Source organism: Python bivittatus, unplaced genomic scaffold (genome assembly GCF_059951505.1).
Source record: "Python bivittatus isolate LINGU-HERP-01145 unplaced genomic scaffold, Pbiv_v1 ctg000160_np1212, whole genome shotgun sequence".
In the NCBI taxonomy this organism is placed as follows: Eukaryota; Metazoa; Chordata; class Lepidosauria; order Squamata; family Pythonidae; genus Python; species Python bivittatus.
The window spans coordinates 7,003,341-7,018,961 of record NW_028277076.1 but is presented as its reverse complement, the minus strand read 5'-3'; the positions used below and the strand labels follow the sequence as shown (position 1 = coordinate 7,018,961).

The 15,621-nt window shown below is 45.5% G+C and overlaps 1 protein-coding gene across 1 annotated transcript in view; it reads left to right on the top strand.

The window, feature by feature from the left end:
- Positions 1-15,387, top strand: part of NTNG2 (netrin G2) — a 70,912-nt gene extending 55,525 nt beyond the window's left edge. Inside the window, exons 6-8 of the mRNA XM_088147063.1 lie at positions 13,035-13,202; positions 14,411-14,548; positions 15,145-15,387. Coding sequence (XP_088003189.1) covers positions 13,035-13,202; positions 14,411-14,548; positions 15,145-15,368 — 530 coding nt within the window. The 3' untranslated portion in view covers positions 15,369-15,387. The remainder of the gene's footprint in view (positions 1-13,034; positions 13,203-14,410; positions 14,549-15,144) is intronic.
- Positions 15,388-15,621: the final 234 nt, after the last annotated feature.

The window sequence follows — 15,621 nt, the reverse complement described above, 5'->3', positions numbered from 1 at the left end:
GACACTATCCATGTGTTGCTGTTGGAGCCCCATCTGAGCTTCTCTGAGATACTGAAAATGTGACTCCTTCACTTTAAGTAACTCTGATTTTCATTCAAGTTTGTGCCTTCCATTCTTAACCCCCCTCCCAATAAAGAAAAGGAAAAGGGAAGGGGACTGCTCCTCCATGCCATTCTGATATGGTGGCTATAAAATCTCTTTCCCCTATAGATATCTTTTTCTAAAATACACACGCTATATCGGAATATAACCTGCTTTCCAGAGCTCCAGAAGGAAGGCAAAATATAAAAATAAATGCATAAATTAGAGATCAATCAATAAAATTAATCCTTAACTCGATTTTCAGCCAATCACACCTCAGCTTCACTGGTTAAAAAATGGTCCCTGTTTGTTAATCAGCTGAACTGGAATTGATTTATCTACCAGCTAAAGCAGTTACATCTTGCAGACCCATTAGCTGTAGGAATTGGCTTCAGTATTGCATGCAAATTATTTTTGATGGATTATATGCCATCAAGTTAATACTGAGTCTTGGTAACCACACAGATAGATTTTCTCCAGGATGATCTGTCCCTCACTGGTCCTTCACATCTTCCACCGGTGCACCCATCACTGCTGTAGTTGACTCCCTCTCTGCTGTTGGTCATCCTCTTCTCTTTCCTTCCATCTCTCCCAGCCTTACAGCCTTCTCCAGAGAGCCAGGTCTTCACATCATGTGTCCAAAATTGGATCACTTGAGCCTGGTCATTTGTACCTTGAGTGAGAACTCTAGATTGATTTGTTTGATGATCCATCAGTTTGTTTTCTTGGCTGTCCATGGTCTTCTCAGGAGTCTCCTCCAGCACCGAAGTTCAAAAGCATCTATACTCTTCTGATCGTCTTCAAAGCCCAACTTTCGCTTCTACAGAATGTCACAGAAGTGCCTGCACTGTTCTGATATTTATGCAAATTTTAATTGGGCCTTAAATCACTTCTGAATTTTGTAAGGTAGGTTTTCTCTAAGAAGGCATTTTCAGCTCCACTGAGAACCTCTGCACTTGCTCATTCTTTTTCCCTTTTAACATATATCCTTTTGTAAAAAGATTTTTGTTGTGGTGGTTATCCTCTGAGCAGCTCTGTCAAACTGCTTGCTGATCTTTCTGTCCGTCCAAGAGACACAGATAAAAACAGGAATTTTTGGAGCTTGTATTCTTTGAGTTTGTCCTTGCTTTTGTGCAGATGATAGGGCACCAAAAGTGAAGGATCAACCCTGATGAACAGAGAAGAAGGAGAAGTTGACTAGTCTATGTTTGGGTCTGATTAAAAAAGGGGAAAAAAGCCCAAATTCCTTCTGAAATTGTGACTGCCTACATACAAAGTAGTAACAAGAGGTGATGCTACCCTTTCTCAAATACTTCTTCTCAGCTCCCTCATCATAAGTGTGGCCAATAAATCTGTGTCGTGGTTCCCCATGGGCCAAGAAGCTGCTGGAATATCTTTTTTTTTTTTAATTTTGGGGCAGGCAAAAAGGGGGTAGACAGTAATCAGGTGAGCTGTGAGCCCTCTGCTCAGCTGACTATCCAGGTGTGCTTCTCTCTTGATGGACAACAGTTCCAATTTCTTTTCCTTTCTCTCATTTGAGGTGTGGACTGGACAGCCCTTTAAGTAAATGATACCTTTAAATAGAAAAGGAGTGGACCACCTGCACGTAACACTCCTATTCCTATTTGGATAAAAGTGTGGCCTCTCTCCATCCCAAATCTTCACAACCCCTATAGGACTTTGCTTCCCACCTTTAATTTCCTGTAATGGTATGTGGGAAAGACCTTGGGAGACTGGGCCAAGAGATGCTGCCAAGGGAACAGTCAGATAAGAGGGAGCTGAGCCCTCAGCAGCATAATGGGTAGAGAAAGGCTCAGAAGGGACCCTCCCTAGTTTATCAGGCTGTAAAGGAGACAGGGGGAGAGTAGTACTTTCAGACTTGCAGGATTCTGTTAATGTAGCCTTACAATAATGTAGAATTAGCTCATCTGGTCGTGCTTCGTGTCTGGTTTCCCTAGGAGGGCTGATAGTATGTGGGAAAGACCTTGGGAGACTGGGCCCAGAGATGTTGCCAAGGGAATGGTCAGATAAGAGGAAGCTGGGCCCAGAGCTGCATAGCAGGTGGAGCAAGAGGCTCAGAAGGGACCCTCCCTAGTTTCTCAGGCTGTAAAGGAGATGGGGGGAGAGTTGTACTTTCAGACTTGCGGGATTCTGTTAATGTAGCCTTACAATAATGTAGAATTAGCTCATCTGGTCGTGCTTCCTGTCTGGTTTCCCTAGGAGGGCTGATAGTATGTGGGAAAGACCTTGGGAGGCTGGACCAAGAGACCCTGCCAAAGGAACAGTCAGATAAGAGGGAGCATAGCCCTCAGCAGCATAATGGGTGGAGAAAGGCTCAGAAGGGACCCTCCCTAGTTTCTTGGGCTGTAAAAGAGATGGGGGGAGAATTGCACTTTCAGACTTGCAAAATTCTGTCAATGTAGCTTTACAACAAAGTAGAATTAGCTTATTTCCCAACGTCTGTGGCTCCCCAGAAGCAGCTGATCTCTTTCCCTCCCGCTCCTCCAGATGCAATGTAAAACCATCCATAAATGTCCATGAGAGCCCAGGCTTGGCAGCTCAGGGCAACGCGAATTAATAATGCTTTTCGCTCTGTGCAAGCTGAACCAGGGAAGGTGTGTATGCAAAAAAGCAAAATGCCTTCAGGGCAGGTTTTTTTTTTATTGTGACTCTAATTAAGCCCTTGCCAATTTGCACTGGGCCATCTCCCTCTTCTAGTTGAAAGCCCTATTAATATCAGTGTGTTGCCATTTCCACCAACCCATTCTTTAAAGTATGGCTTTCAAGGAGGAGGAGGAAGGAAAAGAGAAGATGGAAGAAAAGCAGAAGGAGAAGGTGGAGGAGGAGGAGGAAGAGAAGGAAAGTGAGCAAAAACAGAAAAAAATTACAATTCTCTAAATTGTTTATTATGATCTAACCGTGGGATCCAGAGAAATGGCATTCTTATTACTGTATATCTCTCGGTTGAACATGCCCTCACACTGCAATCATAAATTCCCTCCTAGATTAGTCAAATAGAGAGTTTCCAATTAATTTCCCTTCTGTCCCTGCTTTTGACATCCGTGCATTTCAGCAGGAGAGACTGGCAATGCTTGATGAAGGAAAGGTGAAGAACACCTGCTGTAAAGTGAATTTTTTGTTGATAGGATTTTTTATTAGGATTGTAGAATCGGAGAGGTCTTCTTGGAAATGTTCACCGAAATCTCTGCTGGGTTTCATGCACATCACGCCCTGTGTGGTTCACATCATCTCAGGTGATTAGTACTAGGTACACCTTGAGAACAACCAGGTCAAAAAATCCCACATCTGCTACCATCCTGGAACTGATGAGCATCTTGGGAGTTGCTGGAACTGAAAGCAATTCCTTTCTAAGCCCAATTCTCACGGAATCTCTTTAAGAAGATCTGTTGAGAAGAAATGGATGGAATGATAAGAATTTCAGGGACTGAAGAATTTCCGAGTTCTGTAGAGCAAAGATTTCTTGATCATCTTCCTAACCATCTTTCTTTCAAAAGTGACAGGCCTCTTCACTAAGAACACTAGGTCTTGCAGCTGCCTCCTTTCTATATATATAACATCTTTTCTGGATTTATATAGAGAAAAATATGGATTAATATATATAATATAATATATATATTATAACATCTTTTCTGGATGTCTGTTGGAAGCTACACTTAAAAATGCACACCCATGCACTTCTCTGTTTCTTTGAATGGAAAGTAGTCATGCTGGCCACTTTTTTGTATGAGTAGAAGTTGGGCCAGAAAGGAGGTTATCCTTACAGGTGGATAGATGCTGCTACGGTGAAGTTACGAAGAGATTTCATTGCCTGAAAAAACTGGGGCTATCGATGTCCTGAGCTAACAAGAAGAATGTGGTTCTTGGGCACAGTCACCTTTACCATAATAAGATTTTTGTATTGTTTTTGCAAGAAATGGCCAGCTTTTCTGGGGTGACCCTCTTGGAAGACACCTTCTCCCCAGTCAAGGCTGACATGGACACTGAAGGTAAGGAACGCTTGCTGTGGCCAACTTTAGCTTCCAACAGTAACTGTATCTACTAGCAAAATATTCACTCTCCTTTCCATGTGCTATTGTCCATCCTCCTTGCCTTCCCCCCCAAGCATTGTGCTCTGCGTTGAGTTGATGGAAGCTGACATGGCCAGACTGAACTTTGGAAGTAGTGGTAGACACTGAAGATGGTGCTAATAAGTGGTGAGATTGTTCCTTACTCACTGCTAGGATGTTTTGAGAAGATTATGAAAAACAATGGTTTCCCAACTCCAATGAAAGCTTGCACAGTGTTTGCACAAAGGAAAGCAATGTGACATGTAGATTCGGAGCTGTTTAGTATGCGGATTAAGTCTCTTTGTGCAATGGGTAGTCAGTCTTTTGTTTGTCCATGTTGTATTGATAGACATGGCTTTCATGCTAACAAGGGGAGCTTAAGTGTCTTGGGGAGTGTCAAACTGTCTTCATGCATCTAGGACACAGGTTTGTTCTAGATGGTGATCAACACTGATCACCATCAATGGTGTGGTTTTGAGGTGCACCTTGGCCCCTGCAACAGCGCACCTCCTCTTCAAGTTTCATGTTCTCTTCGAGAATGGTTATAGATCCAGAAGCGCCAATCTGGTGTCCTCCAGAAGCTTTGAACTTCCATCAGCTCCATTGGTTGTGGCCAATGGCAAAAGATTGTGGGAGATGAAGTCCAAAGCATCTGGAGGGAACCAGCTTTCTAACTTATTATGAGTAGCAAAGTATACATGTGATAGATTGGGCTGTTGTAGCTTTTTGATGATTTATGGGTATATGAACCTCGGTGCATATTTTTAAATGGTATTTTATGGTTGACCCATCCGGCTACAGTTCTCAGAATGTACACACCAAAACAGGCTTGTTTTAGCCAGAAACGAGTGAATTAATCATAACTGTATGGATTTGCACTGAGCCATAAACCAGGATGGGACAGCTTTTCTGCTTGTCTGTATTTAAATAAGGGCTAAAATAAATGGGTTGAGGTCCACTTCATTTAATATGTCTATTTTGCCTTTCAACGCCTCCCCCTTTCCCCCAGGACTGATCCATTCATCCACACCACCTCTGTTAATGGTGGTGCTTACTTGCGTTCTACAACCTGTAGTGAACCCTTTTTTAAAGTTGTCTGTTGTTGACCTGAACCTCCTGAGAACATCTGAGTTAAAATTAGGGATGTCTCATCAAGCACTGAGCTGGGTGAACTCCAGGCCAGATGTCCTGATGGATTGCTACCTGCTCCTTGAGGCAGACATGCCTTATTCCTAGCACCAAACTTAGGACTGACTTTTTTATTTGCCCAAATTGCTCACATTTTCAGTCAGCCTTCTGATCCCCCTTTCGTTAAAAAGTTGGTTTTATACTTACCCCTTGTCACTTTAATCCTTTTAATTTTGTCTTCAGGCTTGGTGTTATATGTGCTTTGTACTGGTTAAGGACCACAACTGAAGTCTTATTTAGCTGGTCTCTGCTCCTTAAAAGAAATACAGATAGTCCTCAATTTAAGAACGAGTTCCATTCCCAAGGTCTGTCCTTCAGTCGAATTTGTATGTAATCTGGAACACTATTATTGTATAATATTGTATAAGTAGTATTGTGTAATGAACTCAAACCATTGTGCATTTAACTCAAATCATGGTGTATTTAATTCGAATTTTGCTACAATAGGCTCTGTTCTTAACTATGGGTCATCCTCAAACCGGGCGTTCTTAACCCGGGGACTCCCTGTATTCAGCTGGGGCTGTTAGTACAGCTAGGGCTACCAGATTGGGATTGCAAATGTCCACTAGGGGGCAGCAGAGAAATATAAAAAGATGCCCTCTAGTGGTTGTTAGGAGTTGTGCAGGCTAGATCAGACCATCTTCATTAAACTGAACACATCCGTATTTAGCCTTGCTTTAACCGACCTCCTCTCTGTCCCATGTTCTGAATCCATCAGGGATAGAGAAGAAGTGGAGCTGAGAAGGGAGACCGCGGCTGCAGCTCAGCCAGGTGTTCAGACGCCAGACAAATATGCTTTATTTAGAAGCCATTTCACATGGAGACATCTCGGAACGTGCTCCTTCCCCATCCAAGGGCAAGTGTAATTGAGCACCTTGGCATCCTGGTTCGACACACTTAAACCTAATTAGATGATCCTTTGAATTTTTAACCTGCTCTCTGTCCTGCATGGAGCTATTTTACGAATTCCCTGTGATAGGTGGGTGGGCGGTTAAGATAATGCCAATTACCCAACTCTACTGTCCCTGAGCTGTGAAAAACGGATCATCTTCAAAGAGCACCTGTAACCCCCCCCCTTTAAATAAAAGGCTAAATAAATGGAAATCTTTAGGATAGAGATTCAGGTTGGCAGTTAAATCAGCCCCCAAAGACGTGGGAGAAGGAACATTTCATTGGGAGTGATCAAATTGCTCCTGTCTTAAGGCTGAAGAGCTGTGATTTGCAGTGCGGTCAGCTGGAAGGTATATATTATGGTGAGATAAACAAGGAAAAATGATTTATGTTAAGAAGGGTGTGTTGGGGGAGGGGCTAAAAAGTCAAGATGGCTACCACCACCATGCGATCAAAGCCTTGACTTTGTTGACCTGCTCCCTGAGGACACTCCTGCTTTAAGTAGTGGATGTTGGGTTAGTTTTATTATTATTCAATAGTTAGATTTAATAATAATAGTTTATTATTATTAAATCTGGGAGGGGTGCAGATATAGGATCCTGGAGTCCTAGATCTGGAAGAAGGACAATTGACTACATCAAAATCCAACCCCTTGCTCGGTGCAAGTGTCCAGATTAAAGCATTCCCCCTCCTCCCAACCAAGATAAATTCCTATCTAGCTCCTGGGAGTCCACCACTGCTCTGGGTCATTGGTTCTGGACCATGATATATCTCCTATTCTTTGCAGAAGAGAACGTCCAAGCAGATTGCATCACTATTGATATCTTTTCAGAGAGAATAAATATTCCTGGGTAGACCTGTGTGAAACCTATCTATTATTCCAGGAACAGAACATTTTAAAGAAAGCTAGACCACCTCCAATCTGGAGGTGTCTTTGTGGAGACAGGACCCACTGCACCACCATGAGAACTTTTGGCACAGAAGCTAAACTTCTGAAGAAAGGCTGGACCAGCCCCTCCAGTTGAAATGCTCTGGCCCAGAGGAGAAATGGACTGTTTCACAATTCCCCAGAGCCTTCTGTCTCCAGAATGGCAGACCTCACCTATATCTGCTACTTGCATTGTCCAACACTACCCCAATCTACTCAACCCATCTTTGTTGGTTCAGAAGTCTAGCCAGATCCTCCTGGAGAAACATCGACTCACTTTCCTGAACTTGGGAGACCAGGCAGGGAGTCCCTGTCTTTGGGAGCTGCCAGGAGACTCACCGTTTTCAGGACATGATTCCATTTTCCACCCACGCTCTTGGGCTTAGAGACAATCGCTTCTGCTGACACTTGGCTAGGGCAGGTGGTTTATGTGCTGTCTCATTCTGACGTTTCAGAACAGGACCGCTGGCAGTGAGTCTCAGCAAAGAACTGTCAGCCTCTGATCACTGGGTGATCAAAAAGAATGCTGAGGCAGAGACTGGCAGGGACGGTACTCCGGCATGCCCAGGTAGCCAAGCTCCTTTCTTCCCCCCTCCTATGAATTGTATCTCACAGCACACCTGTTCTAAGGTTGCCAGGTGCCAGAGGGCTATCAAATCCAGCTCCTGGCCGTCTGATATTTTAATTTCTTCTGATCTAGGAGGCAGCTTGAAATGAGGACATGAGTTCCAAGCGTTTGATGTCCAAACCTAGAAGCTGATGCACCTGGAAGGCCCCTCTTGTGACGCCAGATAATTTTGTGTTCTTTCTCAACATTGAAGGGAGGGCACAGGAGCCAGCAAGCTTGCACTGCCAACTTCTCCATCTGCTCAACTTTCTTCTCGTCTTTAGAGGGTAGTCAGGAAAAAAGAGACCTCAAGGAGATTTAGATGGCACTGTGCAAATGTCACACTTCCCTTCTACCTTGCTGCAAAACCTTGACTCCCGTTTTGAGCTGGTCCAAGTCACACTGATTTATTGACACAGTTCTGGCCTGCTTTGGTGGTACTTCGAGACATAAAATCAAATCCACCATGAATTGCTAAGGAGGAAGATTGGCAAAGTCAACTTTTGAGGAAACCGAGATACACTGAATGAATTCCACTAGGGTCTGTTTCCCCAGGGTTAAATATCGGCATCCACGCCATTATGTTTGTGAGGAACGCATCACGCTCTGGTTTCTGACTGACGATGCAAAAAGGTTACGGTGGGCGAAATAGGCATTAAAACAGCGAGGGATTTATATCGCAAAGAACATTGTTGTGGAAATTGCATTTCAGAAAAGGAATTGATGCGAGCATCTGGGGGCACCGCAGACAAATGGTGGGACATTTGCGGGTGCTACAAATGAAACCTGATTGGCTGTTGGGAGAGATTGTTTTTTCAAAGGTTGGTCCAAAGCTTGAAGGTACATCAGTGAGAATTTGCTTGCAGAGATATGATTTGCATACATGATTTATTTATTCTTCCCTTCACGGCATACAGCTGCAGAGGACCGGGGTTGCTTGATTATTCCAGAAGGCCTGAGTAGAAGAACTGTGTGTTCACACGCATTCCAGTTTGGGGTTTTGGAGTTTCCTTTTATTTCAGCTTTCCGCTTCTGGCTTGACTGACAGGGCTGTTCAGAGGAGAGAAGGGAATTCACAACCAGAGCTGAGATGGTAAACTTACAGTGCATCTGCCAAGTGAAGGTGGACTGGGCGATGAGGAACTGGCAGCGGTTGTAAGATGCTTGGATCTGCAGCTGCTCAGCAATGGACATTGGGCTTAAGAAAAACCTTGACAAATAGAGAGAAACCACATTTACACACCATTCAAAAGAGACAATACAAAAACTAGGAAGGAACCAAAAAGATTATAGATGATTTCCTGTTCCTGCAGTTTAGGATTCCAGCTGAAAAGGTCCCCGAGAAGTCAAGGAGAGCTCTCAGGGTAGGTTGAAGGGTGTTTCTCTCCTTCAAGAGGACTTTTCCATTCTCCTCCAGCTCTTTGGAGAAATGGCTCACGTTATGCTGTCCTCCTCCTCCGTCTCCCAGGGTGCATTACCATGGAGCAGATGTTGTCAGGCCAAAAGTTGTGGCCACCATCACTTGAGGATTGGCAGAAGCCTGTGTTCTTGTGGGCGGGGGGAGAGGCTGGGAGCGGCCGGTCTCTTTGGCAGCTTCTCAAGTGGCTAACCCTGCCCATGAGATACTAAATTTGGCACCTTTGGAGCTCAATTTGCAAGAAAGCTCTGTAATGGAATTACTGCAGTAATAAAAAAGCACAGCTTCAGGTGGCGGGTTTGGGGAAGGCACTGCCAGGAGAAGAGGACAACTAGGGTCACCAGCTTTGGCTGGTTCTTCTTTCCTCACCCCTTGCCAGCAGCATATCTTACACGTTCTTTTCCTGCGTAAATCCCTGCTTTCTTAACTCCTCCAAAATCAAGCTGCAGCCCACGTAGGGAAAACTCCGCATTCTTGCGGTTTAACCGTCGCTTACGTGGAAGGCCTCGACGTTTATGTCCCTTCCTATTCAAGGTAGATCCTTCCACGTGCCGGTTTGAGAAATGCACCGGCTTCTAAGAAAGGTTTCAAGGCATGATCAGTTGTAAAAGTAAAGCAACATCAGTAATGAGCCAGACTAAGCAGAAAACGACTAAATAACAGGAAGGAGGCTAAATAAAGGGTAATAAAAAAATGAACAGCTTTGAGAAATGAAGAAATGAAAAATAATAATACGCATGATCTGGGAGGGAGGGAAATGGACTCACAAGATCAGGGTTTCGGCTGTCAATCCAAAGATGAAGATGCAATGAAGTGAGAAGCTGGTCCTGATGCACTGCAGAGCACCGACTCCGGGAGCATTTATTTCCAAAAAGGGATCTCAGAGGCAGAAGTAAAAAATGAGAATGGAGGGTAGTCGCAGCTCTGGGCCTGGCTTTGAAGGATGTTCCTCCACCCAGAGAAAAAGACAAAGGTCATCTGGACATAAGGAACATCAGGAGTGGGGGAGGCTGGCAGAATACATCAACTTATCATCTCTCCACTTTCTTATATCAGCCTAAATGGCCGCCATTCTGTGAGAAAACCATACCACCTCCCAATACTGGGCCCAAAGCAACACGCCATACTGGTGTCCATCATGGATCCTTGAGACACCCCAAATCCGTGTTCAGCACACTGAGAGAGTAGGAAGTTGGGGAAGATCACCTTCCATGAAAACGCCCAACCAGACATGGTGTCCTGTGCTAGAAGCTGAGAAAACACCCCAAGAATTTGCTCCTAGTTCACCCAACCCTGTTTCTTATACCTAACTTCCTTCTCCAAAAGGCCCTTCCAAAACAAACCAGCTTACAATGCCAGCCAAAGCAGGGTGAGAAACCCTGTTGCCATTGGTCCTCCTCCCTTGGTTGAACAATGTGTTTTCAGAGCTCCACATTTTGGGTAATACTGTGCATTATTTCTGTGTTTTGTAATGGGGGATTCTGCTAGTTCAGTTGAATTTAATCCTGCCCAACTTCTTCTGTTGTTCGGTTTGATTCAGGCACTGTTCCTCTACATCATTGTCACCATAACTCTAACCCTTTTCCTTCCTAAAGACCTCTGCATGGCACGCTTTTGATTAGTTATGCAATTATAGTTTGTTTCATCGGAGAATGCTTGGCCCGGAGAACAATCTTTATCTATTCATTGAGTACGATGATTTCTATACAGGCCATTTCAATGACTCCCAGGGGCGTACACCGAGAGCAGATAAAAGAGGTGTCCAAAAACATTTTAAAGGAGGAAAACCTAACTTAAGAATAACACCAACCAGATGATCCTCAAAGCACAGGCCTGGACATCAAAGACTTGGCTCCCAAAAAAGAGTTTTGAGCATCCTGAATGTAAGAAGAAAGGTGGCCGGATACTACTTTAGAAGGAATGTATTCCATAAGATAGGGGTCACCACCAATAAGGCCTGCCTTGAGTTCCACATTTGTTCTTCCCCTCCAGATCGAAATTGTGGTCTGATTCATGCTATTTTGGTGCCAAATGTATGACAAGAGGGTTTGGCAGTGTTGAAAATCAAGGGAGGGGAGGGAAGGCAAGTAGAAGGCAAATGGTTTTGCTGTGCTTAATAGAAATTCAGTAGTGCTCTTGTGATGCTTTATCTTAGCTGTAGGACTAGACAGCTGCATTCACACAAGACGGTCATCGGGGAAGTTCATCACCTTTCTCAGTTCTCCTTGAAACGTAAAATCAGCAGACAGGCTGGGTTTGCCCCGACACCACAAAACCCTAACCGAGATTAAAACTAAGCGCCCCGTCTTGTGCGAATGTCACCGCCAGCTCTTTATCTGCCACGATTCTTGGTCATGTGAACATATTTGAAAATAGCTTGTGTTTGCGTGCAAGCGAAGAGAGGAAAAAAGAATTGATCTTTTTTTTAAAAAAATTATTCTCAAGTTTTGTCTAAGACCTCCAGACTCATCCAGCAAAAATCTGGCTCTGTTCCACTGATCCCTATTGAAACATTTCAAGGTAAGACAAGGAAGGGCAGAATATTTGTTGAAATGAAAACCTCAGGAGTGTCCAGATAAGCTGGAAATGTACCATCTCCTTCACTGATGCTTTGATTTCTCTAACGTAATAAAGTCTGACAGTGGTGGTGGTGGTGGTGGGGGGGGTGGGGGTTACATTGGTGCTCCGTTTCTTTTATGTAGTGAACCAGCATGTCCTGGCTTAACGTTACATGAAAGTCTGGGTGAAGAACTTGGGGGTTTATCATCTCGAGCCATCTGAAGGCGCCAAGTTTGGGGAACCTGGTTTAATTCTTGTTTGCTCCTTCCCCCCTCCCCCAACCAAGGAACTCTTGAGAGAACTCAGCCTAAATCTTAGAATTATTTTAGAATTATTTTGTATTTGGAAGTCACATCAAGAAGACTGTAATTTTCTTTAAAACAACAAGCGTTTAGACTTTAAGCTACCTTCTCTGGTGAACGTTTCAATTGCAGATCTGTTGTTCTAACACAAGACAACCTCTTAACGTTGGCAAGAAGGCCACCCTGTCTAACACTGGCAAGGCAACCACCCTGGGATGGGGGATGGAGCTGCAAAGGTGACATGATACAGGTCGAGTGAGAACCGTCAGGTGCCCCTTCAAGGGGATTCTTAGATTATTGACCATATTAAGGCTATCTAACTGTGTAGACCTTCAAGGGGACATCTCTCAAATCACCACTGCAAAATGTTGCATTGCATGGCAGTGTGCAGAGGGCACCTTACCTTATCTGCTGACACCAGCCTTTGCACTTCGACAGAACAATGCTCCAACGTCATTGTGAGTGAGATGGTCCACCTCCTCAAGCCCGATTGGCCCTATTTGGTCTTTCTGTGGATGAGGACAACCGATCTTCTACAAGAAACATGGTCACATTGCCATCTGACCACCCCTCTAATCTTAAGTCACTTCCCCATCTCAAAAAGGCCCACTGGTGGTAATTGGGCAGGGAGAAGGGGCTCCTTGTTTCAACTTGGTCTTCCTCAAGTCAAAGAATGAATTCAGAGCATTTCAGGCCGATAGGACCTTCTTTCTAAGCAGCTGCAAACCGTGGGGAGGAAAAAAGCACATGCATGGACCTCTGGCTGCACGTTCCATCAAATGTACCCCAGATGTGTCTTCTCCTTCCCGCCTGGCTTCTGCATCTTCCCTTACATTCACAGCAAACTTAAGGGTGAAAGAAAAGCACTCAGCTAAGTGCAAAGCTGGGTGTTTCTACAGCTCAGTTGTAGAAGACGTTGGATTTTGTTTTCTCAGCTGGTTCTCATGCCGCCTGATGAACGAGACCATGTTCTTTCTCGTTTTCCCTCCCGCAGACTGTGAATGTTATGGACACTCCAACCGGTGCAGCTTTATCGACTTCCTGAATTTAGTGACCTGCATTAGTTGCAAACATAACACTCGGGGACAGCACTGCCAGTATTGCCGGCTTGGCTACTACCGAAATAACTCCGCAGAGCTGGACGATGAGAATGTGTGTGTAGGTGAGTAGCCGTAGAAGGTGTGAGGGCACTAGGCAGCTTCAGGTCTGTTTGGCAAGGTTCCAGAGCAGTGGTTTACTCCCGGTTGCACGATGTGCTCTCAGCTCTTTGAGGTCCTCCAGACAAGAAGCACCAGCCATGAGTACTAACACTACCTTTATTGTAAGGTTACAGTAACAGAACCTTGCAAGTCTGAAAGCTTTTCTCCCTTCCTTTATTTTTACTTTCCAGAAAACTAGGGAGGGTCCCTTCTGAGATGCTTCCCATGTCCCTTTTCCTTCTGTGGGCTAAGTTGCCTCTTATCTGACCATTGCCTAGTCTGTGACTCCTCCTCCTGCCTCCCAGGGTCATTCCCACATCCCATGACATCCTGGCAGGATCACTCCTCCTCCACATCAGCAATTTGGGAGCCTCTGCCAAAATTCCTGCCTACTCCTTTGAGGCCAGGGTGGGACTTGCTCATAATGTACATGATTTGCAGGCGGTTCTCCTCCCCGCCTTTGCTGACCCACTTTTTTTATCCTTCACCTGCTCTGAATCAGTACCGTACCAAGCAATGCAGTTGTCCCCAAAGAATGGTACTCCTCCAGAAGGAGCAGATCCCCAAATTGGGAGTCCTCCTGGACTCAAGGCTCCTGCTGGAGGTACAGGTGGACACTGCACCCAGGGGCACCTTGGCTCAGCTTTGGCTGGCACACCCATTGCAGCCCTTTCTGGTGTGGAAAGACCTGCCAATTGTAACGCATGGCCTCATCACCATTTGATTAGACTACTGCAGTACACTTTACAGGGGACTGCCCTTGAACACTACACCAGAACTGTAGCTGGTGCCAAATGCAGCCACGTATGATACCAAATACAATTCAGAGTGCTGGTGTTGACTTCCAGTTCCCCATGTCTTGGTTCCTGAGGATGTTCAAGACTTCCTCTTCCAAACAGAACTTACCCAGCCTCTGCATTGTCCCCAATAGAGGATGCTTGACCACAGTCTATTTCTACCTGATTTATTCACACCATCTTGCTCTCCAATACCTTAAGAGAGGTCCAGGATACATGCTAGAAATTATCCAGAAGTCAGGAAGAGGTCCACACACCCAGGGTCTCCAGAGATGCTCCCCATCTCGTCACCATCAGAAGTTAAACTGGCCTGAGATGACTTCCTAGTTTCTCTCACCACAAATCTGCCTTTACTGGTCTGTTGTTCCCCCCAGATTGCAACTGCAACCGTGTTGGCTCACTGGCCAACCGTTGTAACGAAACCGGGCACTGCGAGTGCAAAGGCGGTGGCGTGACGGGGCCAAAATGCGATGACTGCTTGCCCGGCTACTACTGGAGACAAGGTTGCTTCCGTAAGTATCGCCCTCTTTCCGAATGAAGGTGTTGGAATTAATTTGCAGCCCTGAATCCGATCCGACTGAACCGGGGGGGGGGGGGGGGCTGGGGCCCATCCATCACTGCCTTTTGTTCCTGTTTAACTTGGCTCAGTTTTGCAAATCAAACTGTCCCTTCGGATCCCATCAAATCTCCCTTGTGCAACTTTATTGCCTACCCCTTTGATCTGCCAGTAGTCATGCGTGACCTCATCACCATTTGATTAGACTACTGCAGTACGCTTTACAGGGGACTGCCCTTGAACACTACTCCAAAACTGTAGCTGATGCCAAATGCAGCCGCGTATAACCCCAAATACAATTCAGAGTGCTGGTGTCGACTTCCAGTTCCCCATGGCTTGGTTCCTGAGAATGTTCAAGACTTCCTCTTCCAAACAGAGCTTGCCCAACCTGTGCATTGTCCCCCGTAGGGGACGCTTGACCATAGCCTATTTCTACCTGCTTTATTCACACCGCCTTGCCCCCAACATCTATTTTGGGGGACCAGCCCTAAACCCCCCACCCACCCTTTGGCTCCTGAACCCTAGCACCTACAACACCTCCTCTTTCTACAGCGAACGTCTGTGATGACGAACTCCTGATTTGCCAAAACGGAGGCACTTGTTACGAGAACCAGCGCTGCCTCTGCCCGCCGGGTGCCAAGGGCGTCCTGTGTGAACAAACTAAGTGTGAGGGTGAAAACGCAGAGTGCGACTCAGCCTCCGGGACGTATCTCAGCCTTTCGGCGTTGGTGGCCAGCGCGGTGGGTCTGCACGTGCAACAACTGTTGAACCTCTGAAGAGCAAGGAAGGAGGTGCCCTGCCAAAGTCGACGTGAAAAGCCGCAAGCGAAAGGATGGGACAGCATGAAAATCTTGCAAGCGAAGGAGAGAAGGCTCTTCCCAGCCGCTGGTCTTTTTTGGTCCTCGTTGGCCTAAAGCTGAAGGATTCAAAGGAGGTTCCTGCTCCTCCCTGAGGTCTTCGGTTGGATGCGGCTGCCGGAACAGAGACATCTTTTAGTGCGTCACCGAGACGGGAAAGAACCACGCGACA